The sequence below is a fragment of the Papio anubis genome, chromosome 6, assembly GCF_008728515.1.
Source record: "Papio anubis isolate 15944 chromosome 6, Panubis1.0, whole genome shotgun sequence".
Classification (NCBI taxonomy): Eukaryota; Metazoa; Chordata; class Mammalia; order Primates; family Cercopithecidae; genus Papio; species Papio anubis.
In genome coordinates this window covers 157,584,888-157,610,545 of record NC_044981.1, presented here as the reverse complement: position 1 = coordinate 157,610,545, position 25,658 = coordinate 157,584,888, and the positions used below count along the sequence as shown (strand labels likewise).

Genomic DNA, 25,658 nt, shown 5'->3' with positions numbered 1-25,658 from the left:
GGACAGCTGTGGAGAAATGGACACTGCTGTCCTCAAAGGTGAGGAAGGAGGGACAGGGAAGTGATCTGCAGCCACCTGCAGCAGGGGCGGTTTCTCCTGCTTGGCAGACAACACCCTCCTCCAGTCTTTCCTCCCCATCAGAAAAGATGGTAAAGGGGAAAAAAGAATGGTATATTGGCATAGAAACAAATGTATAATTGAATCCTGCTGGCTAGCATGGAGTAGCTTATGGCTGACGTTTTAATCTTCCTGTCGGATTTAGAAAGACTGCTGTGGAGTTATCTGTCTACACACCTCATTTCTGTGCCTCTCATTGTCGTTTTCCTGAATATTGTTAAAACACCTCTTATACCATTTTAAACGACTGCAATTACAAGAGGATTTGTCCACTCAAATCATTGTGTTCCAGAAGAAATGCTGTCACGGCTGTCTTACCAAGGTACAAACCTGTAACAGGACTGTGTGGTTTTCCTATGACATGGCCAATGCATTCATTCATCAAGGCTTGTAAACTCTAGAAACCAAAAGAAATTGGGAAAAGTAGAGAAAACAGGCTTGCTTTCTTAATTATGGAAGTAGCACAAATTAATTTTCAGTGTATTTTTAAAAACATGCTACCCAAACTATTTTCAGTTAGCTTAAAAGAAAATAGGTATAAACACAAATTGTATGTAATTTAAAATAATATAGTGTATTTCATTTTTGTAAGTAAAAGCAAATTAGCTGTCAACTTCCCGTAACACAATAATGTGTACAAGCAAAGGACTTCTCATGTAATCGTCTCTACTACTGGGAGAATAAAATAAATGAATTCACACTTTGAGCAACATCATGCTAATCTGATGACATTTATCAGACTAACAGTGATAATATCTAACATGAGTGAGATGCTCTCAAATGATGCACACTGAGGTAAAAGAGCTAATTTTTGTTCTGCCCCAAAGCAGCAGCTATGATAGCAGTAAAAATATAAAACTACCAAATATGTTAGAAGGTCCAGGGTTTACAAACTAGACATTGATTTAGTTGAACACTAATGTTACAAAAAGAAAAAAATATCTTACTCTGCTATGAGGAGTACTTTAAATTTCTCAGCATTATCATTACATGAAAAATATTTAAGAACCACGGCTGGGCGCGGTGGCTCAAGCCTGTAATCCCAGCACTTTGGGAGGCCGAGACGGGCGGATCACGAGGTCAGCAGATCGAGACCACCCTGGCTAACATGGTGAAACCCCGTCTCTACTAAAAAATACAAAAAACTAGCCGGGCGAGGTGGCGGGTGCCTGTAGTCCCAGCAACTCGGGAGGCTGAGGCAGGAGAATGGCATGAACCCGGGAGGCAGAGCTTGCAGTGAACCGAAATCCGGCCACTACACTCCAGCCTGGGTGACACAGCGAGACTCTGTCTCAAAAAAAAAAAAAAAAGAACGATTATTACATATAAAACATACTCAACCAGAAAATGAAGAGTGACTGGCTTATTTTTATAATGAAAAAAACTTTAGAATATTCCATACCAAGAAGTCATCTTCTGGTAAAGCTGAAATAAAGGCAGGTTCAATTGCTTGTAGAAAATCAAATCCTTGAGTCGCCCACCTGGTACATGAAAAAGTTCGGCAATCACAAACAACCAAGAAAATGCTGTAGCAGTTTTAGACTGTACAATACTGAAAAGTAACATAATTATAATTACTATTTATGACAAAACACTTTTTTTTTTTTTTTTTTTGCCTGGGTTCAGTAAGTTTACAGTGTGACCTAATTTTTTAAAATTTAATTTTGTTTTGAAACCAATAGGAAGCATGAAAGAGGATTTTAGACATGATAGGTGCCATCTGTAATTCAACAATTATTTATTTGTAATTCAACAATTATTTATGAGTTTTGTAACACAAAGTTCCTACTGGAGTCTCAGGCACAGCAAATGTGTTTTCTCTAACTTAGAGAAATTGCTTAATGACTTCTAAAAAGTGCCCCACGCTACCCCTCCATTACAAATTACAGAACACTCAGCTATTTTTCACACAGTCATGACACTTTAATAACTATGTTTACTTTAGTGGAGCTACTATTGAGCCTCACAGATGATTCACCCATTTCACCCCTGCAAATTCCAAAACGGTTTCTTAATGAATAAATTTCATGAGGGAGGAAAAAACATTAGTCATCAGGAAGACTTGTCAAAGGAGAACATGAGTTCCCTTAAAGACAACTCCAATTTGGAACAAATTTTTAAAAAAATTTTTTTGCAAGAATTATGCAGTTTTCTCTGTATATTTTTCCATTAAAAAAAAAAAAACAAAACCTGATCACCAAAGAGTTTAGGGTGCTCCCTTCTGTGTCATCTGCTCAAAAAAAATCCCATAGGACATATATGAACAAATACTCCCAACCCCACATGACATATTTCAGAAACATCCTACTTGGTCATTACCTGGGTCTTGTACCTCTACCACTCTCACATTTAGTCAGGACATAATTCATCCACTTCCGGGCAAAGCTTATATATTTGTCTCCTATCTTCTGTCTAAACTCCCCAGACATCAAACGAACAACTTCTTTATGATACTGTAAGAAGATTTCCGGTATATCAAAATTAAGAAAATGATCATTAAATAATACCACACACTATAATGTCATGTCTGTTTAAAATGTTTTCTAAAAACAAAAAGTGAAATCCAATTACAATTTCTATATTTTGAATATTATGAAGAATTATGGAAAGTATAGTGTTTCAATATGCAGTTTCATAAATGTTTCACTCCTGAGTTTAAATTAAGAATGTGCTTTCATGATATAAAACATCTCTTTAAAGTTTAAAAATGTTAAGTAGTTGGCTGTTGGCACAAAACAAAAGTCGGACAACTACCTAACAGTTTAAAAGTACAGTAACATCTCCGATATACAGCAGTGATATAAGATGATATTCTTGATTACGCTGTGATTACAGTATCAGATTTACTGTAAAAGGTTCCTAAAACTTTCTGTAAGTTATCAAGCAATTACTAAACTGTAGTGTGTGTTTCCTCTTATTTTGAACCTACCTCAAATCCAAAATTGTACCCCTGAATCATTGCTTCTCGGTAGTACTGTTGCAAGGTGACAGATTCGGATTCATCAACTTCAGCATCGAATTCTGATGTGAACATGTGGTCCACGCGGTCAATGGCATTGCTTATTCTGTTGCATAGCTCTAATGCATCATTCTAAAGAGTCCAAACCAGGATTAATGCAAAACGAAGCAAATCATACAATACTTACCACATTTTAAAGAAAGATTTCATTCATTATCACACAGACATTAACCACTACAAAACAATTCAGCCACTTTTAGTTATCAAAAGGAATTACCAAATATAGAAGAAATTATGTCATTTTATTTGGCATTCTTAAATAGAAGAGAAAAAATGCATTTAAAATGATACAGTCTAGTTGTAATCTGCTCTTGGAATAGATGCTTTTATCTTCAATATTTTTATACATCAACCACCTGTTGTTTTCTCCTCTTGGACGGTTGCTCAACCATAAGTACGGGTGCAATTCCACAGAGTGAAAAAGCCCACGTACTTCTAGACGACCTCCACGGTGTCCTCGAATCAGGCTGTCCTCATTTCCCCGCTACTTCCTAGTCCAGGGGTTCTCTTCTGGGGCGGATTTTTCGCCCTCCCCTCAGCGTCTGGAGACGTTGTCCAGAGAAGTTTTAGACTGTCAAAATTTGGAGGAAAAAGTGGAATCTACTGGGATATGGTAAGCAGAGGCCAGGAATGCTGCTAAACGTCCTGGAATGCACAGGACGGACCTCCACAACAAAGAATTACTGGCCCAAATGCCCACACTGAAGAGGCTGAGAAGCCCTGCCCTAGCTCGAGTTTTCGTCACCTCTGTCGTCAACACAATAGCTCCAAATTGGTCTCCCTTTCTACCCTTACACATGAGTGCATACAAGGTCTCCATCAGGCAATCCCCTTACTATGGTTACAAAATATTCTTCCAGCAATCTATAAAGAGAGATAACCTAAATATTTAGTTAATAAATGTTTATAGATAAATTAGACAAATCAGACTGACAGAAGAAAAACAAATGTTTATGAAATGACTTGTAACTTCAGAGAGTGTTTCTTCTTCAAGAAGTTAAGCCTTAATGTGAGTGAGAAGACGTAACTGATCACCTGCAAAAGTGTGGATGAGATCAAGACTGATACATGGGATACAAAATAGAAAGTGTCAAAAACAGAAAATAATGGAAAAAGACAGCCAGGCTGTGGCTTGTTATAAACTTTGAAAGGCCTTTGTGTTTCTCTGCAACTTTTTCCTATTATGTTTAATTTGGTTGATTTATTAAACAAAACAAGATATCTTCTATTACACACTACTGATACGGAATACCTCTAGTAAATACTGGAGATTGTGAAAGGAGAATGAAATTTACACTGGGAATGAAGAGACCTATATTCCTAAATTTTCAACTTTGCCACTAGCCAGTCATGTAGTCATCATGAGTAAGTCACATAAAGTTCAATTCTCTATCCTTTCCAATTACAAAGTTCTACAGCTTCAGGAATCTCAGAATCTGTAGTTTAGACGTAAGAAAATATGTATTGGGAAGAGAGGTGAGTGGGTGGGCAATTTAAGAGCTCAAGTTCCTTGGATGATATTACCTTACACACATTACCACACACTGACTCTTCCACAGTATTTCAGCAAAAAGGAAAAATCTCAGCTAATGTAGAGAACAGCGTGATACCTTCAACTGCTGCAAAGCTTTGGCGATGACCGGCTGACTGGATGTCTGCTCCTGGCACAGAGTCATAAGTCCCTCAATGGACTGCTGGAAAGCTTTTCTCTGAATTGTGAGATGGGCAGACTGCATGACAACTAGTAAAAGATTATCCACCTGGGAGGAAAATCAAGCACAGGACACAAAAACCAACCCAGTTACTAGTTGTTATTCTAGTTCAACACCAGTCCAAAAACAATGCCAATCTCAGGGATACCAGGCCAACAACCATCTGATCAGAAAGTCATTTATAAGCAAAGCTTCCCCTACATAGCAACACACTTCAGTGGGCATTGACAGCTGGGATATTCAGCACCATGGAGAACAACCCCTTGGGACTGCAGGCATGACATCTTTGAGATATCCTAGAACTTCAAGCGTTGAGTACTGCTAGTGCAGAGTGTGAGTGTGAGTTTGAGTGTGTGTATTGGAGCAGTGTGAAGAAGGAAAATGTAGGAATAAGAGACATCAATTGAAGGGCCTTATATAAAACATTAAGAAATCAAGACTTTATTACTTTTGTTCTTCAAGAGATAAAGAATCCTTGCAGTATTTTAAGTAGATCTGTGATGCAATCAGATGTATTATAATGATCATTCTGGAAGTACAAAAACATTTACAGAATTGGAGAGACAGAAGGTGAGGTTTGAAGCAGGGAAACTCAAAGTAAGAAACTGCAGTAGTTCAGGAGAGGGATGGTAAAGTTCTGACTATAGCAGCTGCTCTGGGGATGCAGGGAAAGGATCATTGACTGGAAATACTTCTGGCAAGGTATTAACTGGAAAGGTGGAAGGCTGAATTTACATTAGCTGTCACATTTCTGGTTTAAACATGTGAGTGAACGCGGAACCATTCACTGAGACGGAATATAAAAGCAGAGTTGTTGGGGTGAAGGGACACAGCAGGCCAGTGTATACTCAGTTCTTGTGAGACTGAGCTCAAGGTGCATATGAACACTCACCATGACTGTTCCTAAGCTGAACAAAGATAAATGAGAAAGCTTCTCACAGTTTATAACTAATGAGTTATAGAAACTGTCACGAGGTCCCTGTTAGGTAGGGAGGGGACAACCTTCACTAAAAAAAGTGAAAATTAAATAATCAGTAAACCTGAATACTTGGAGAACTGGGATTTCTAGAACTACAAATTATATTAGTGACATAATTTCTTTTAGATCATAGCTCCACAGCTGAACTAAGCTGTGGCTGAACTAAGAAAAGATATAAACCAGAAAGATGGTTTATTTCAAATATTCCAGAATAATTTAACTTAACAGAATGATACATTGTACAAATTATGCTGCAAAATTACCTATTAACACATTGAGGCATATTTTTGGGAACTATATACTTGTGATTACTAGGGTAGCTGCACCCCTCATTCATGAGTGGCTAACAGTTCATTCTTACTAAAAGTCCTTTAAGTAACACTGCTGAGAAGTCGGAGGTGAGATGTACCTGCATGCTTCTCAGGGTGTCAACAGTCTCCACCTGAGGCACGACTTTGACAGGCTGTGCCTCCCATGTGCCCCAGCTGTCCTCTGAATCACGGGCTCGATCACCGTGCTTGGTCAGAAGCAGATAGGCATCGAAGAGTACGTCGTCTGAATCTTTTGAACAGTCCTTTCCTGCGGCTGCATTGAGTAACTGCAAAATAATACTCTTCTCCTCAGCAAGAGTGTCTGGAACAAACACTTGCAAGTTTTCTAACCCAGGAATTTGTACCTGCAACAGAAATAATCCAAAATCTTAAGGAACGTTGTACATTAGAGAAGTATGTTATTTAAAACAAACAAATGAACCTAGGAAAGCAGAGGCAGGTTTAGGGAGGGGATGTGGGAAGGGTGCGAATTGGAGCAGTGAGGGAACTGCAGGAAGGAAGCTGGGTTCAGTGTGACTGGAGGAGGCAGGAGGAGTCTGTGAACGCACTGGAGGAGAGGCCTTACAGAGTCTCCCGATTACTGGACATCCTCCTCACTGCTTTCTTTTCAACAACAAAGAAAATACTTGAGGGGGAGGCAAGACAACCTGAAAAACCTCAACCACTGCTAGTTTGTGATGCTTACAGAAAATCACCTGGCTTGGGAAAAAGGCAAAAATTGTTAATACAGATTCTCTAATTATTCCAGGGCAGGGAGCCAGGGGGTCATCATAAGAAGGCTCCTTGAGATCAATTTCTCAAAGGGTACACATGTGGTGGCACGATGCAGGTCATGCCTCCCACTCTCAGTATAGGCGTGGGATAAAACTGTGGGCTTGGGATAAAATGTTCAGTGATGACATCACATACGCATTCTAACAGTGCTAAATGTCAAACAACTTAAAGTGGAGTAAAGTTGCTGACTCAAAAAATGGCTCTAGTGATGACCAGGATCTTGATGTCAAAGATTCACTGTAAAACTTTTGAACTGCATCAGGAAATATAAGGGTGAAAAACAAAACCACTATTTAAAATAAATATTATCTCCTTATACACATTATTTCAAATATGTATAACTAAATTAATAAACAGCATGAGTAAATTTTTTAGTATTTATCTACACTCTTAAGACAAGTTAGTAAGTCAAGTATGAAAAAGACTTTCATTATTCCACTAGTGAATTACAGGACAGTCTTACAACTGGGGTTGTGGTACAGCCTTCAGAGCCTGTAATATTTACTGTCTGGACCTTCAAGAAAAAGTTTGCCTGTTTTAAAATAAAGGAGGAAAGGCAAAATGTTTCAATCACACCATTTGGAGTACTTACCTTGACATACTGTTTTAATTTCAGAACATCCAGGAGGTCTCTAACTGGGGCTGAAAGCCTGAATTCTGCTGCTATTTCCAGGTCCTAGGATCACAGTTACAAAGAAACTTCTTTAGGGTTAGCATTAAAACAATAAGATAAAAGAAAAATAAGATAAAAGGTACTAATCAATCAGGATTGCAGGCTCACCTTTCTCAACATTTTAGCAAATCCAAGTGCTTTGGAGGCCCTTTCTCTGGCTTCATGGAAGAGCTCCTTCAGGGCTCGGCTGATCTCTATAACAGACCTCCTGCCAAGTGGATTCAAGGCCAGTTAGAACACAGTAGGGAATACTCCAGAGGTGCAAGAGGGATTTAACAATAAAGATGAAGCAAATTCCAAATCACAGTAATAAATAAAGACTGCAGATTTTCAAATGGGAACAAACAATTATCGAGGATGTAGTCAAAACATTCAGAAGCCTGCTCCTGACAGTTTTGTAGAAAATATTCATATCCTTTCAACGTAAGCAGGGCACATTGAATAACCTTCAAATAAGAGGAAGCTTAATTTTCTTAAGATTTCATTATGATCATTTCTTGGAGTTTAAGGTTAAGTTCTTAACTCCTGGCTCATAATCTAAAAAGAAATATACACAGTGTGGTCTGGGAAATATTTAACAACTGGCTGCCCCTAAATAACTATCTTACGCAGTGCACGCTGATTTCTGTGGTGTAAATACTCCCATTATAGCTAATTTCAAGGCAGCAGTATGATGTTACTGAGCAATGAAATGGGAAGAGATGTGCACGATCAGCTCCCTCAAGCCAGAAGCGGCTCCAGCACTGCCCATTGCACCCCTTTTAGATCTATTATGAGTAAACAGTGTCATAAGAGCCACTCTCTAGTTCACCATCTTCATTCCTGACTTCTCATGTTTATTTGGAATCTACATGCTTGGAGTTATTTTGAACCCACCATGTTAGCTCTCAAAACTGTAAGATCTACAAACTTATTTATTCCATTTCTCAGCTATTCAATATTTTCCCAGGTGAGAACCCATGTGGGAACTTCTTTCTTTAACCTTGGCATAAAAACATACCAGGAGTTCTGAAACTCAAAATGTGTTTTTCATCAAACTTTGAATAGCGAGCGAAAACATTTTAGCTTTGGAGAAGTCAGTTCCATTTGAGCATTCCCTAAATTTGAATCATATGACCTTGCTGATTATACGGCCACAAAGTTGCTATATGCCTGATATATATGCCACAAAGAGTAGCAATTTCTAAAGGTTTGACCTGAATACTATCTGCACAGAATTGGAGGAATTTCAACAGAGAAACCAGTTTCATACACTTAAGTTTAAAGTTCAACAGAAGGAATATACTAAGAATAAAAATGTACCAAATATCATTAAAATGTATTAATGGACCACTACATAGATTTTTTAAGAACAGAAACTAATACAAAGGCATCCCAGAAATGTAGATCAAGAAAATTCTACTCATTTTTTTCTAGTCAACTTTATCTCTTTATCTTAAGTTAGCTTTTTTTTTTTTTTTTGAGATGGAGTCTCGCTCTGTCACCCAGGCTGGAGTGCAGTGGCGTGATCTCAGCTCACTGCAACCTCTGCCTCCTGGGTTCAAGAAATTCTCTGCCTCGGCCTCCCGAATAGCTGGAATTACGGGCGTGTGTCACCACGCCCAGCTAATTTTTTTTGTATTTTTAGTAGAGACAAGGTTTCACCATCTTGGCCAGGCTGGTCTTGAACTCCTGACCTCGTGATTCACCCACCTCGGCCTCCTGAAGTGCTGGGATTACAGGTGTGAGCCACCGAGCCCAGCCAGTTAGCACTATTTCTATCACGCTAAATAAATTCTAAGTTCCCCTTCAAAGAAAATTTCACATAAAACCATAACTAAGAAATCACATGAAAAGACAAGACAGTTATAAATAAATCCCTTTACGTCTACTGCCCAAATTCTTCCAGGCCAGCACAATTTGGTTTGAACAATGCTCCTTCTAGGATCTCACCAAGAAGAAGAAAACAACGAGATAAGAAGTGGAAGAGGAAAGGAAGCACAGCTCCAACCTGATTTCGTCGGAAGCACTGCTATCATCCGCACTAGTCCAGAATTCGGCACAGCTCTCCTGTAAGCCAAATTCTAAAAAACTTCCTGTAGACTTCAGCAGCATTCCTGCAATGTCACTAAGGGAACAAAAATAAAAATAAAACAGAGAAGAAAAACTGTCCCCACTCATAGCCTAATTCTTGACTGAGAAACTTGAAAGGCTCAGCTACTGTTTAAAAATCAAAAATGAAAAATTTCTCTTCTTTTAATATAAAACCATAGATGTGGAAAAGTAGAAATCTGGATTATGGCATGTACCTACCTTTGTTCTATTACCACACTATCTCACTATAAACCTTAAAATCTTAAACTGATTCATAGTAGCTACGGGATTAGTACACAAATGTTATTTCTATCTTAAATGTTAAAAATGGTATAAAATGGCCTCAAACTAAGGATAAGGGGGAAAGTGAATTCCTTAAGTGCAACTGTTCTTACGAATTTCCCCCACGATTAGCTTTGCACAGTGACTAAGCATGAAACACTCTATGTGGCTGATCCTTCTCATTGAGTACACAACTCTAAATACTAGCGTTAAAATGTACACCCCGGTATATAAAATGAATCTCAATGAGTGAAGTAAAATTCAACAACAGTTTACTGACTTAGGATGTTCAAGGAAAAGAACTTATGATCTAGTAACAGAGAGCAGGTAAGTATAGAACCAGTATCAGATGTGGCAGGAGGTAAGTGCTAGGCTTGTCGGAGGAGGAGAAAGACCAACCCCCACGAAGGCACGGTTTCAGACCCAGCTGAAGGCATGCCCTCATGTCCAGAAAGCCCTGCAGTGGGCCTTGCAGGCAAACGCAGAATTTTAACAGGTGGACTAATACTGGGAAGAGGAAAATCTGCGAGGAAGAAAATGGAAAAGGCGGAAGGAAAGTCCAGGAAGAACAATAAATATGATTAAAAAGCATGAAGATGTGGTCAAGCAAGCATGTTCGTGAAAAAAGAAAATCATCCAATCTGAAGAGTAGTGGGTATTTAGGCTACAAAGGGAGAGGGGAAAGTCCTGGGGCCATGCTGTGGAGGGCACTGGATGTCATGCTCATTAGTTTGGCATTTGATAAGCAGAGAGAGTAAATTTTAAAATATCTTATTGGGAAAGGGGTCTGATTGGAAACATGCTTTTAAAAAGAACATTATATAAAAAAACTAGAATGTACTCACTCAACAAATATTGAGTGCCTATTATGTACTAAGCAGCAGCAAACAAAACTGGTACAAGCCCTCCAGTGGGTGGAGAAAAACAATAAATAAAACAAAAAAGGGAAATGTATTTCAGGTTATTGGTAAATGCTATGGGGAAAAGGAATGAGAAAAAAGCTAAGGAGTTGTGGGTAGGAATTTCCATCTTAAAGATACTGAGAAGGTAACATCTGGATAAAGACCTGAAGGAAGTGGGGAAACAGGTCATGAAAATAACTGGGAGGAAGAGCACTCCACGGAGAGGCGCCAGCTGGTGAAAAGGGTGTGAGGCTGGAACACGCCTGGCCTGAGGCAGTGAGGCAGCCACTGTGGCTGGGAAGCGAGCACAGGAGGGTCTGGAAGGAGGACAAAGACGTAATGAGAAATTGGACCGTGTCAGGCCTTGCGGGCCATTGTTAGGCAGTCTTACGTTTTCTGAGTAAGATGGGGAGCCACTGGGAAATTGAGAGGAGACAATGGTCTAACATACACTTTAACCAGACCATTCTGGCTGTGGTGTTGAGAATAAACTCTAGGAGGCTTCAGGCAGAAGTAGGGAGACTGTTTAGAGAGCTACTGCAGTAACACACCTGAGAAATGACAACCTGGGAAGAGTGGACGTGTGGACTGCTTGAGAGGCAGAGGTCAGATTCTGGATATACCCTCAAAGGACAGCCAAAAGAGTCGAGGTAGTGTGTGCAGTAAATAAAGGAGTCGGGGTTGATTCCAACACTGGCTGACCCTCGGAGAAACAGTGTTTGAAGCAGAAGCTGCTGCTCCAATACAACAGATAAAATGCACTGGAGTACAGAACTACAATAAAAGTGGACTGTTCACAAGAAGGGGGAATGAAAAAGCCCTTGAGCTTCTCAGAGCAAGGATCATGAAGGCAAAGGCCAGAGACTGCACTCTAGGGAATTTGAAGGACAAGCAAAAGATAGAAACACAAAGATGGACAAGAGGAAGTGAGGGTACAGTGACATTAAACAACATGAATTTGTAGTGAAACTAAACAGTAACCTTTAAAAACATTTTTTCAACAAAGCTTGACAGGTTGGAAACAGAAAATGCAAACAGAAGGAATTAGGCAAAGCAGAATCATGGAAAAGTAAGCGGGAAGAGATGTTGCGAATGACAATGAATGCCCTTTTTAAAAAGGCTGACTATGGGCACCAAGCTGAACAGACAAGCAAAGACAGCCTGGGGATCATGGCCTGACGGATGAAGCTATGAGAGGAGAGCAAGTTCACCATCTACTCCAAATAAAGAGAGAGGATGTAAAAAGAAATGGCCATTAGAACAGAGAAGTGGATACAAGATTCTGGGAGACTGAACACAGGAGAGATCGGCAGAGTCGAGAACAAAGCTAAAGCTGGAGTCCTGCAGAAGTCACACCAACGGAACCGGGAGACAGGGTAGGCAGCAGAAGCTGCTGCTCCAATACAACAGACAAAATGCAATGGGGTCCAGGACTAGAATAGGCATGTTCTTATAATACTTTATGAAAGGGAGACAGAAAATAAAATGGCTGATGAGACAAGTGGGAGAAGGTGGTGCCAAAAGACAGTAGCAGAATCTAAAGCACAGAAGGACACTGACCTCATCTGAGTCAAAGCATGTCTGAGGTGCAGTGGCCACCAGCAAAGACCATGGAGATGCGGCCTGTGCCCAGCGATCCCAAGCTTGCATGCAAGATGTTCATTTCCTAGAACTGACAGACCAGCCCTGCGACTGCACTGCTGTCTTCATGATTCCCCCTTGTTTACATTTCTATTCCCTCATCCTACGCACACCCAATTCATAAAGAGAGTCTGTGATGAGCACTACATTCCCCAAACCGTGGCAGTAAAAATACACTTAAAATGCGTCTTAAGTTCTGCATGTTCCCACCAAGACTGACACAGGTGGGGATATTCTACTCTTGAAGGACTTACATTCTCCTTCCTTTTATTAGGGGGGAAAAAGGGTTCATTATAGGGCAGAAGTTCTAAGGTTCAAAGCTGACATCTGAGTGGATAGCCCTGTTGTGGGACTGTTCTGTGTGCCGTGAACAGCAGCAGCCTCCCTCCCCGCTGCCCACTCACTGCCAGGAGCATCTTCCTAGTCATGACCATCAAGTGTCTCCAGATACTGCCCAATGTCCCCAAGCGGAAAAAAATCACCCCGATTGAGAAACACCACTCAAAACTTGGAAGAGGGTGCACATATGAGATATGGATAGTTGCAATTTTCATGTAACTAAACATACAAACACATAGGAGACAATCTGTGAGTAAATGGCGTGAGAGTGAGAAGGTGGGAGCGTCGCGTTCAGAAGCACAAGGATTCCTACCAGAAAAGCTTCCCGGCCTGTGCTTCTCCTCCCCGTATGTAATGAGTTATTTCTTTGGTGAAATTCCATTCTTCTTCTAACAGATTTTTTAAACTATGGGATGCTTGAGGTAATTGCTGTAGCATTTGGATCCAGCTTCTCATGTAATCAAAATACACCTTAAAATACAAAATGTAAAGGGAGACATTTGAGAGTAGAACTTGGCAACTTAGCACTCTCACCTGAAGCTACACATCAGCAGGGCAAGAGAGGGAATGTCACAGGCACGCAGCACTGAGAGAAGCAAGGTTCTCACCACTGTTAGCTGAGGTCTAAATGAGGATTTAAAAAAAAAAAAAATCACAAAACTAACTCCCCAGCAATTTCACACTTTATTGACAACCCCTTCAAAATCCTAACAAAGTAACAAAAATGTTCACAATGTACAATAAAGGGGAAAAAATCAAAAGAACAGCACCTAGAACTTTTCATTATGAATGTACTGTCAACATTATTCCTTTAAGAAGTTAGGATCTTCACTTAATGACCTACATTAGCTTGAGATGGTGCCTTACGTGCGGAGAGGAGGACACCAACACCCTTCTTTGCACCATCTCTTCCTAACATCCAGATTTGTGTGATAAAATGTTTTCAAGGCTTGCAACATATAAATGATGATCTACAACCAAAACATCCAGTTGTTCTGAGTGGGATTTATGCCTACCACAAGTCCTATTACAACAGCTTTCCATTCTTAAATCCTCCTTTGGATATATCTTGTGGTCAGCAGGGTTCAACTATCAAGCAGTTTTTCTCAACAGGTTTGTAATGGCCGCATTCTAGAACAACCCTGTCTATGGACTCCTTTACTAAAATAATAGCTTGACAGGGTAGGAAATATTTGAGTCATACACATTCTCTCAGAACTTTTCAGACATCACTCCACTCCCTTCCAACGCCGAGTGTGACTCAGTGTGAAGCAGTCTGACGCCAGCCCGAGCGCCCACCCACCACTGCTCTCCCACATCCTGAAGGTGACTACGCTCGGGTTTCCACACTCAGATGTTTACAGGATTCCTTTCTTTATCCTTGGGTTTCAGTGTTTTCACTAGGCTACATCTCAGACTTCATTGTTGGGAAAGATATTTTTCTGAGATCTAGTAATAACTTTCAGTAGGCAAGCCTGAAGTCTATTCTTTATTTCAAGGCAACTTTCTTCTGCTATATCGTTCACTGTGTCTGAGTCTTCCACCCTCCAGGTATGTGGTGTGACTCTGCAGTCCTGGGTCTGTTATGACTAGAGCTGTGTGTGCAGAATCTGCATTTCATGGGTCTACCGTCCTCAACACTAGGCTCAGAACCACCCTTTCACTTCTTGGTGAGCTCCCTCATCTCCGTGTTTCTCCTTCCTGAGGACAGCACTTCTTCCTTGCGGCCCCCAAGGGACAACTATCTTTTTCGTTTTTTTTTTTGAAATGGAGTTTCCTCTTGTTGCCCAGGTTGGAGTGCAATGGCACGATCCCGGCTCACCACAACCTCTGCATGCCGGGTTCAAGCGATTCTCCTGCCTCAGCCTCCCGAGTAGCTGGGATTACAGGCACACGCCACCACACCTGGCTAATTTTGTATTTTTAGCACAGACGGGGTTTCTCCATGTTGGTCAGGCTGGTCTCGAACTCCCAATCTCAGGCGATCCACCAGCCTCAGTCTCCCAAACTGCTGGGATTAAGGCAGGAACCACCGCGCCCAGCCAACTCTCTGTCTTTCTATGCAATCAAGGGCTGCAAAGTCAGCTTCCTCCTGTTCCCACTGTTCCTTTTTTTTTTTTTTTTCTTGAGACAGAGTCTTGCTCTGTTTCCCAGGCTGGAGTGCAATGGCATGATCTTGGCTCACTACAACCGCTGCCTTCCAGGTTCAAATGATTCTCCTGCCTCAGCCTCCTGAGTAGCTGGGACTACATGCGTGCACCACCATGTCCGGCTAATTTTTGTAATTTTAGTAGAGATGGGGTTTTGCCATGTTGGCCAGGCTGGTCTCGAACTCCTGACCTCAGGTGATCCACCAGCCTCAGCCTCCCGAAGTGCTGGGATTACAGTTGAGAGCCACCACACCCGGCCCCAACTGCTCCTTTTAAGCCATAATTTGTACATGTTCTTCTTTAGAAAGCAAAACAAAAGAAAGACCCTGCCCCTTTAAGATTTATGTCATCAGCCACACCACTGGCCCCATCTTCAGACTGTTACCTATGCACTTCTAATCGGCCTTCACCTAACAGTCTTCCCTCCATCTTGGGCTTGGCCACCCTGCCATGGCTTAGCACCATGCGGAAAACCCACCAAACACTTCTTCAGTCCAGCTTCCTGACTGCCTCCATCTCCAGTGGCCATTCCTCCACTTTCGATGGGGTTCCACCTCGGATCTTGTCATCGCCAGAACTGCTCCAACTCCCACAGCACCAGTCCAAACACCTGATAATAAAGCCTCCTCTCCTCCTTTCAGGAGATTTGTTCAACCCACTGCAACCTGTCTTAGCCCTGTCTGGAACCCCAGTCCACTGACTGCTCATTTTTCTGCAACTCACAACTCCTTCCTTTGTTCGCTTTCCTCCAGCTTCAGTTCAGATCCCATGGCCTTATCCTCTCAACAGCACTGCTATCAGCATGCCGGCATCTCCGCTGCTGCCCGCACCCTGCAGCCCCTTACTGTCTTTTCATCTCACCTGTTGGTCAAGACCCCCAAACTGGCTTAAGCCTAACCATCCCATTCCCCCTGCCCACGTTCGAGAAGCCGGGGGACTAACCATAATCACCAGCCACGTAACATTTCTGGGAATTATATTTCTATCTCTACTTAGCTCACCTGCCTTCTCTCTAGAGCCACTAGTTTGAAACTTCTCCATTTTCCTCCAACTGTCAATACCCACCCCCACCCAATCTCAGCAGATGATCTCTACCTCTCCACACAAAAATAGAAGTCATTTGGTATAAAATCTTTCATCTTCCTGGTCCCAAACATGCAAACCTACAGGGTTACATCCTCTCTTCCTCTCTTCTTTATAGCAGAGGAACTACTGTTCCTCCTAATCCCAATGCTTGTGCTTTGAATTTGAGACCTATCTCCTCCAAAAGTCTGAGGAACCTCACCCTTTTCTCATATATACATATTAATACATATATATATATATTTTTTTTTTTTTTTTTCCCATCTCTTTCCCTTAGCAAAGTCAAGCCTGAGGGCTTTCAAATGCCCTCAGCCAATTTAAAACTCCTCACTGGACTCACATCTTCACCACTCACCCAGCTGCAAGAGCTGGACACCCACAGTCAATCCCAACACCTTGTCCACATTTGATCCACCCGAGTCCTGCCATTTCACTATGTTCCCTTTGAATCCTTATACTTCTTTCTGTATGTATGTTACATCCTCTAACCCAAGGACTTGCATGTGCATTCCTGGAATGGCCTTGAACTGTTCCTCTCACATCTGCTCTGGACCTGCAGCCTACTCTCCACCTGCAGCCAGAGCCCCCACAGGCTGCCTGGGGTGCCTTCCTCTTGCCAGGCTCCTTTCCCATATGAACTGCACCTGCTACCAAAAAGGGGCTTCTCTTGATCTCTCTCTTTACAAATTAAAAAGCAAAGAGGCTAAAAAAAAAATTCTAAAAAGTATTCCACAAGTATCACCCAGAATAAACAAATGTTAATATTTTGTCATACTTGCTTTAGGTATGTTGTTGATTTTTCTTTAATTTTTAAGTTCTGGGGTGCATATAGATATTTTTTCAGTAAGAAATAAGACACCAGAAAGTTAGTTTCTCCTTTGTTCTCTCTTCACTTCTCTTTCCTCCCTCCCCAGAGGCAATAATGATAATGAATTGAGTATATTTCCTTCTAGTCTATAAGCTTTTAAAAACAATCTCTTATTATAGAAATTACAACATATAGTATTGTTTGGTCTAAGTTTTTCATCTGTTACCTGAACTGGATTATAACGTGTATAAATTTCTGATAAGTTGCAATACTCCCTCCTCAGAGAAGCCTGACCTCCACACACAGTCAAATCTAAAAGCAGTCCACAAAAGACCTGTGCCTTTCCTGAGGGCATTTTTCTCAGCTGTAGTCTTGCTCACAAAGTTCTATAACCACCATGGCCCCCCCATTCTTAAACTCTTAAGAGGGAGTTTATGCTCGGAACTAGTTCCTTGGTCCCCGCATGGTGCCTGCCTGGCACACAGTGGATACCCAGTAATTAATCTGTAGGATGAAAACTTAAGAGCTTCCCTGCTCCTTTGCTCTTTATTCTTCTGCAGAAACTCAAATTGTGTACATGAGCTCTCTCGTGTGTCTTCTACAACTACCACATCTCGCCCATCATTTTCATATTTTCAATCCTTATAAATCCTTTTAAGTGGTCTCCTTAAGGCTATCACATGTTCCTATATCATGTATTATTATGTTTATTGTCTTGGTTACTTCTGAGGCCAGGGACCCAGGAAATGAGGTAACAATTCGTAGCTCGGATTCAGATTTGACGCCTCAAATGCTCACCAAGTGATCTCCTTTGACTTACATGCTTCAGGGTCTGTTTTTCGAGTACACTGGATGTCGTAACACAGAGTAAAGCCCCCAAGGTCACAGACTTTCTACATCACAACTTGCTCATCACTGCTTCCCCTCCCCCTGCTAAGACAGCTCCCATTCAGCCATCTTCCTGGCAACCAGAGAAAGCTGTGGTGTCGCTCGTGCTCCTTCTGTCGGGCAGTTCTTCAGTCAGCAACAGAATCCCTGGAGAGACATGCTCGGCTTCTGTTACGGCTGTCACACCCCTAGATATCAAGGCTCTAGTTAATCTCTGGGTGGGCCTTCTTGGCCTAAGGTGGAAAAGTATTTAGAGCTTGGGTTCATCTTCATTTTAGTTTACATTTCAAGGCAAATAATTCTAACAGTCTTTTGACTTTTGGAAGGGTACGGGAAAGGATACTGTGGCCAATTTCCTCCTTCTCAGAAGAAGGAATTTTTCTGTTTGCTGTTTTCGGTGGGTTTCCAGACAAGGGTGTTGTGTGAAACATAATTTGATTGCCAATTCAATTGTTATTCTTTCCTTCCTTCCTAATAGAAACACTGATTTTGTTTGGGCTCCCCTAGTCCTCAGAACACACCACTGCCCTGATCCTTCTAGCACATTATAGCCCATAATTTTAAAACACTGACAGTTTCCAGTTTTTTCATCTGTGAGAAAAGAGATGCAGATAATTGACAGCAATGCCAAAACTAAACTCTAAGCCTTTCTAAAACTAACTAGCTGGGAATGTTGGTAAGTCACTTAGCCTAGGCTTCCACTATCACACAGGCTCACCAATGGCACAGAAACCAGCTGACCAGGAAGGCGTGGTTCACATGCCTGATGCTCCTCACCCTGCTGCCCTGCCACTACAGGATAAAGGGCCAGCAAAGACAGTTTGTGAAGCAAAGCATATTCTGTCTTCTTAAACTTCTGGTTTAGTTACCCATAAAGAGAGAAAAATAATAATTTGCTTGTTGCTTTTTTCCACAACTTTTCAAGATAAAGATTTTTTTGACATAAGAAATAGATAGTGGGCAAGTGTGGTAGCTAATGCCTACAATCTCAGCACTTTGGGAGGCCAAGGCAGGAGGATCACTGAGCCCAGGAGTTCAAGACCAGCCTGGGCAACACAGTGAGACTCTGACTCTACAAAAAAATTTTTGAAAATTAGCCAGGTGTGGTGGCACACGCCTGTAGACCTAGTGACTAGGGAGGCTGAGGCAGGAGGATCGCTTGAGCCCAGGAGGTTGAGACTACAGGAAGCCGTCAACACACCACTGCATTTCAGTCTAGGTGACAGAGCAAAACCCTGTCTCAAAAAAGAAAATAAATATATAGTATTATATATAGTATTTCAAAATACAACCATTTTACACACTTAGGTCTTTTATACAGAATAATTTCTAACTCATTAAAATGATTTCTTGCAATATGCCAGATATAATATGTCTCATTCCCAGCCACATTCTTCCTTCTCTACTTCTACTCCAGAGGCTGGAAAGCTCAACATGTGAATTCCCAGCCTCCATGACAACAGTGAGGCCATGCAACAGGTCTGGTCAACAAGAGGCAGGGGAAATTTGCTGGGTGGGGTTGCCGGGAGAGCTCCTATTGCTCTGATAAAAAGGTCTGGACTTAGCTGGTAAGGTCTGTTTCCCCTTTTCTTCCTGCTTAGAAAGTGAGAGTGGTATCTGCAGGTGCTGCAGCCATCCTTAAAGAGGACACAGCAAATCTTAAGCAAGAATGAATGCACCCCACCTACAAGGACACAGTTTTCTTTATTATTTCATAACCTGTCACATTATGTAATCATCTATGCATATGCCCTAATGAATCTAAGGTGTACTTACGATAATGAACACTATCAGACATTATGGAAAACAAGAGAATTTCAAGTTATAGTCCTTGGCTCATGAAGCTTTCAGTCTAATTAGGGCAACCTGAGAAAAGAGTCTCTGTTTAAATGTTAAATCATATAGTTCTAATTGTAACTGCTAAAAAGGGTTCAAAGAAGGTATAGATAAACATAGGCTAAAAGTTCAAACTGTCAGATAAAGCTTTCTAGAGAAAAACAAAACCTGAAAGTAAGCCTTAAATAGGCATAGAAAGTGGAGGAGGGGGCATTTCCACCAGGAAAGAAGAATGTGAACAGAGGTTAAAAGCACAGGGCACATTCAGTGTATGTGAGAAGACAGGAGGTCTCTTTTTAGGATAAAATAAAAATAGGTCTACTCCTGCCCAAACTATTTACAAGTCCTCAAATGTGCCAGGTTCCTTAACTAACCCTTAACTCATCTTTTTAAGATTCAGCTTCCTCACTGGAAGTGCCTCCCAGACAACTCAGCAAGCTTCTCTGCTAGCACCTACCCCTCGGGGGTGTTAGCATCCACCATGCCTAGTCCCACCAGACTATGAGTGTCTTGTTGCTCTTCAACGCTCCCAGAGCCATGCAAGATCCCCAGCACATTCTAGGTATTATAAAAATGGCTGATGACAGATGGTTCACTAACGTAGGACCATATTTTGATTCTACTTCTGAGCCATTCTGCCATAAGATGAACTATTCTACAAGTAAAGAATGAACTAGATTAACATTTGTCAAAAATGTCCTCCAACTTAAAAACAATTGAGAATTTTTAAAATGTGGATTTCAGAGAAACACATGTAATCTAATACCAGATGGAAAGACTCTGATTCAAGATCACCACCACCGCCCCCCACAACACACACACACAAGCAATACTTTCAGGGATCATTTCTATAATTCATTACTAGAGAAGTTTATCGGAATGGGTATGCCAACGTTGTTTGCAAAACAAGGAAATGCAGGCTTACTTTTTTTAAAAAAGAAAGAAACAAAGAAAGAAAGAAAAATTCCTCCCCACTGCTTCTGACCATAAGCATTTTATGCAGATCCTCTTCAAAAGCGTCAATGTTGCAGTCGGGCTTCTCCAAGTCCTCCAGAACCTCCTGCAGCATGAACTGGTAGTACTGCTTCATCAGCAGGCCTCCCTTCAGGACCTCCTTACACTCTCTCACCAGCTGCAAAACAACACGCACAGGTTCCAGCAGCCATCAACTCCAACCAGACAGTCAGTGTTTTACATCTTCCTACTTAAATCTTCAAAACACTCAGAAGGAACCTTGTCTCTAAAAACCCTACAATAGTTTCTAGATTCTTGATCAGTTCATTTTATGTAAATACCTTAGTAGTCTCAATTGAGTAGCAACAAAATAGTGAAAGTAAAATAATTTAACACTGCAGCACGGATACACAGAGAAAATACCATATAGGTAATTACTGCTTTGCTAAAATAAATTCTCTTACCAACAAACTTAAGATAGAAAGTAAATCCCATAGAATAAAATCAATTTTTCTACGAATTCACATTAAAAGAAATGTGAAAAAACTCCTAATGAAATTGGAAAATTTTAATAAAAAACATAATAAAGATTCAAAGGTACTTATATACCACAAAGCAGGTGGCCTTCACAATAATTCAGCATAGTTTACATACTGTGATTTGTGGCCCAATCTACCATCAAAAAATAACCAGCAAAACCAACCAACCAACTTAATATTATGTGATGAAATCAGATAAAAATCAACGGAAAAAACAAAGGATAGGCAATTTTGCAATATATAGATCGAATAGGTAAATAGGTAATAACCTGCCAAATGTTGGCAGAAGGTTTAAATGAGACAACCTGGAAAGCCCTTCCCATTAATAAAAAGACTGAGACACGACGTACGCAAATTCTAATGAACAGGGACTATAGTATGAGATCACACAGTCACGTTCGTTTTCATACATGTTAGCGAAACCTTCACTGCTGCTAATAGAAAGGTAAACTGATACAAACTTTCTAAAGTCTAAAAATGTATGACTCATCTATTTACTGTTATGTTTTACACTTAAGAAATAATCAGAGATCTAAACTAAGATTTCTATACAAGCATATTTATCACAATGTTATTTAAATCAATGGTGATTAACCAAATAAACTGTGATGTGCCTATACAGTAGACTACTATTGCAGCTATTTAAATTCTTGCTTTTGAAAAATACTTAAAGGGGAAAAAATCGCACACACACATACTTACTTGTATGTGTAGGAAGTTATGTGCAGGAAAAACAAATGGATGGAAATACACCAAAATGTTATAGCAGTTATCTCTGAATGTCAGAATAACAGGTTTTTAAAATTATTTTTGATTTTGATTTTTGTTTGTATCATCTTTTAGACTTTTCTAAATTTCTAAAATAAACACAGATTGCTTTTATTGACAGAAGTCTCTCCCAGAAATGTTTTAAAAGTAATTATCCACTGTAAGAGAGCTATGGCTACAGTAAAATCTAACAAAAAGTGTTCTGTTCAGATTATATAATTATCAATTTATCTATTAAAGATGTCACTTAGGTGCTTATAACTGATCTTTGAATGCATTTAAACCAAAATTTCTACTTTCTTTTTACTCTAGCAATGCTACATTAATCTAAGTATTGTTTTTATTTTTCAAAGTATTACAACATACATTACTATTTAGTCCTCACAATAGCCCCATGAGCAAAAGACAAACTCCACCTTGCTTTACCAGGCTGTATTTCTGAAGTAAAGCAGGCTATATTTCTGAAGTATTTCTTTTATAGAGAAGGGAGCTGAGAAGTTTTTTACCAAAATGTCCTAGATAACCACTGCGACGCTGAGGATGAGTTAAAAGCAAGGGCCAAGTGGACAGCAAGACAATAACCAGAAATAAGATGGTGAGAAGGACGGGGAGCTAATGTGGAAACAGAGCTCTGGCTGGTGCTGGGTATGAACTGAAGGGATGGAAATGAGACACAGGAGATAATCTCCAAATGACTTTCATTCGTCATTCTATTCTACTCCTAATTAAACAAACAAATCCTACTTTGTACCTAGTGTATGACCTGTATTCACCTGCCTTCCCTCAATCTGTACTGCTCACCTATGCTCTGTCTCATCATTCACAGAGCCGGGGAGCTCTTAGCCCTTCAATCCCTATGGGACAGACACGTACAATCTACAAAAAACATACCAATCTTTCTTCTTTTGGGGACAAGGTCTGGAAATTTTTATTTTATATGGCGAATGTCAATATGTTAATATCACAAATCATAAATACAGACCCTCTTCAGCACTCACTCTGCTGGATACAACTGCTTCCACCCATTCCTCTGCTGCTCCTGGGATAGCAAACACCCGTAAGACCCCACCCAGAATGAACAACAACGAAGAAATCATAAGCTGTCACTACTGTTTAAACCACACCACTGCTTAAGCAAGCAAAAAGTCCAAACCCCTCCCCTATGCTATTCTAGACATTTATCTATTTACATGTACTTCAAATAGAAAAAAAAATAAATTTAAGAATCTTATACTCTACCTCTAACGAATGAATTTTAAATTTTAGTCTTCAAAGACTGAAACTTTAAAACACTTAGAACAAGGAAGTGGATGACAGAAAGGATGAGCCACAATCTTATCTTTGAGGACCGTATATAAAGAACATTTTTAATTAGCCTAAAAAACACGGCTTAAAACCATGGACATTCATTTCTCACTATTTGCGACAATTAAGAAAAAAAAGGAACTCTTAAAATAAAAATGGTAAGCCTGTAGGATAATAATTGCTAAATATTTTAAAGAGTCTTTGAAGCAAACCTGCTTAATACTCAAGAGAGATGGTTCTCCAGCAGGTCTTTGCTCCAGTCTTAACTTCAGACACTCATGGATGACATTCAGAAGGACTCGGCAGAGAACTAGGAAGGCAGGTTCGAATGAAGGTAAATCCATGGCCTTCAGCTCCTCCCACGACACAGCGCTGCACTTCTGCTCAGATGAAGGCGGTGTCCTTGACAACTGCACATAATCTGAACCCCACATGGGATCTGGAAATTCAGAAAACTATAACAAAAATTCAACAGGCACAGATTAAAAGAGCATACAAGACAATGTCCTATGGTTGTGGTTATAAACTATTATTCTCTACAACGTGCTAATGAATCTACAAAATTCTAATTTTACAGGGAAAAAATATTTAATAATTTAATGAATTCAATAATTCAACATTTTCAACATAGATCCTAAAAGTTCTAAGAATGCTGGAAACTATAATGAGAACTAAAACCAAATTGCAATACTTTTATCAAAAAAGTATATTAGAAAAAGAATCAGGTTCATCTTTAACATTTTTGCATCACACTTGAAATGATCAGAACACTTTATTTTTAAGGTTATATACAGCACTATCCAAAACTATCTCTAGACTGGATAAAAAAAAACACAAAATTACTAAAATTAGAAAAAACATTACAAAATCAAGTAACAGCTCATCCTACGTAGGCATTTATGAAAAACAAAAACTAATCAGTTCCACTAGTTCTTCTGTTCATTTGTTCTCCTGAGCTGTCCTGAATGACGCTGATAGAAAAATAAAAAAATTGTTAAAATCAACCTGGTTGGCACGACTCAGTTATCTGTTGATGTTTCCTGGGAACCCTAGTGTTGCATTGTTCCCTACTCCACCACCACTCCCCCGGTTCTTTTAGCTGTTCCTCTCAAATTCCTTACACCTTTCCCCATAAAGTAGGGGATCTGGAGTGTTGGGAGTGCTCTCTCTCCACCTGGCCACTCCTCCCTGGCTCCCCAAGGCCCCTGCTTCTCCTCCCTTTGGTCCTCACCCACCTTCTCCCTGCTCCATGGAAACTGTTTATTCCATCCCCATCATTCCCCACCAGAACCCCTACTCCCTGCCATAAGAGTATTTCACATTCCACCATAACTTGGTGACACAACTTCCTGAGGGCAAGGACTTTCACTTCCTTAACACTATACTACCAAGGACCGTCCCCACGCCTGGCACTGATTACAGCAGGCAGTAACTGTTGCTGCGTTCATGAATGATATCCTCATCTGACACTTCCAAGTGCTGCCCCCGACCTGCCCGTCTACCAAATATGGCCCAAACAACTTGAGCTGCTATGGAAGATCCTCCTTTATGCAGTCTCACCCTCCAGCGCTGCCTTCTTTCCTGCCTCCACCTGACACATTCAACCAACCCTCACACACGTGTGCCGTCACCAATCTCGCTGCCCATGCTTCCTCCCCACCTGGAAATGCTCACCTCTTTATTTTCCACTTCAAAATTCTTAGTTTTCAAGGTTCGCCTCATGATACCTTTCCAGTGACTTTCTTCTCGCCCCCAACAGCGTGCCAACTAAAACACTCTAAACCCTGAGTTTACCTTGACTTTCATGATAGAGACTGTGTGGCTTAATGAGAAAACAACCAAGATCCAAAAATCAGAAAAGCTGGTTCCGAGTCAATTAGCGATGTGATTCTGGAAGCACTGAGTAGTCTCTCAGGGTTGGTTTCTTCATTTTAAAAACAGAGCTATCATCTACTTCTTATCAAGATTAAACAGCATGCTGTACATATGGGAAAAACACTTTAAAAACATACTACATATAACGTTTGTAAAATCACCACTGTTAACATGTTGGTCTCTCCTACTGGACCGTTAGTTGCTTTACAGCAAATACAAGCAGCCATATCTTAAGTCAGGTTTGCACAAACTCCCACATCAGGACTCAACGAATCACAAAGAGCCTCAGCTGCAGAGTGGACTAATTTTTATGGCTATTATCTTCTTCAGGATGGTTCCCTGTTTCCGTGTTTTTCGCATTTCCAACAGACAGCTTGGCTTTCACTAATTAATGCCCATTCATGGCCTTCCACGCTTTTCTTTCCTTGAACCATACATGCAGATGTTTAACATGCTTTATCAATTCTACTAAATAGTCCTCAAATCCATCTTCTCCTCTACACTCTAACTGCCTTAACTCACAGTGGATCTTCAACTGTTTTTCTGATTACAACACGTCAATCTACGGACCTCTCAATAACTCACAAAGTGATTTTGTTCGAAGGCTTG

General features: G+C 40.5%; 1 protein-coding gene across 5 annotated transcripts in view; it reads right to left on the bottom strand.

Annotated features, from left to right (window-relative positions):
* The window catches only part of MAP3K4 (mitogen-activated protein kinase kinase kinase 4), a 126,546-nt gene that overhangs the window by 23,352 nt on the left and 77,536 nt on the right, over positions 1-25,658 (bottom strand). For 3 of the 5 annotated variants that reach the window (XR_646614.3, XM_003898374.4, XM_003898373.4), the window contains exons 4-15: positions 23,387-23,629; positions 20,594-20,740; positions 13,157-13,314; positions 9,597-9,713; positions 7,715-7,814; positions 7,526-7,609; positions 6,237-6,503; positions 4,747-4,896; positions 3,047-3,208; positions 2,437-2,570; positions 1,520-1,598; positions 436-514 (exon numbers count right to left, since the gene is read on the bottom strand). Coding sequence is in view for 4 of the 5 variants with exons in the window: in XM_003898374.4 (XP_003898423.2) it covers positions 436-514; positions 1,520-1,598; positions 2,437-2,570; positions 3,047-3,208; positions 4,747-4,896; positions 6,237-6,503; positions 7,526-7,609; positions 7,715-7,814; positions 9,597-9,713; positions 13,157-13,314; positions 20,594-20,740; positions 23,387-23,629 (1,720 nt within the window). In the remaining variant the exon portion in view is untranslated. The remainder of the gene's footprint in view (positions 1-435; positions 515-1,519; positions 1,599-2,436; positions 2,571-3,046; positions 3,209-4,746; positions 4,897-6,236; positions 6,504-7,525; positions 7,610-7,714; positions 7,815-9,596; positions 9,714-13,156; positions 13,315-20,593; positions 20,741-23,386; positions 23,630-25,658) is intronic. The other 2 variants (XM_009206357.3, XM_009206358.3) reach the window with 1 other exon arrangement.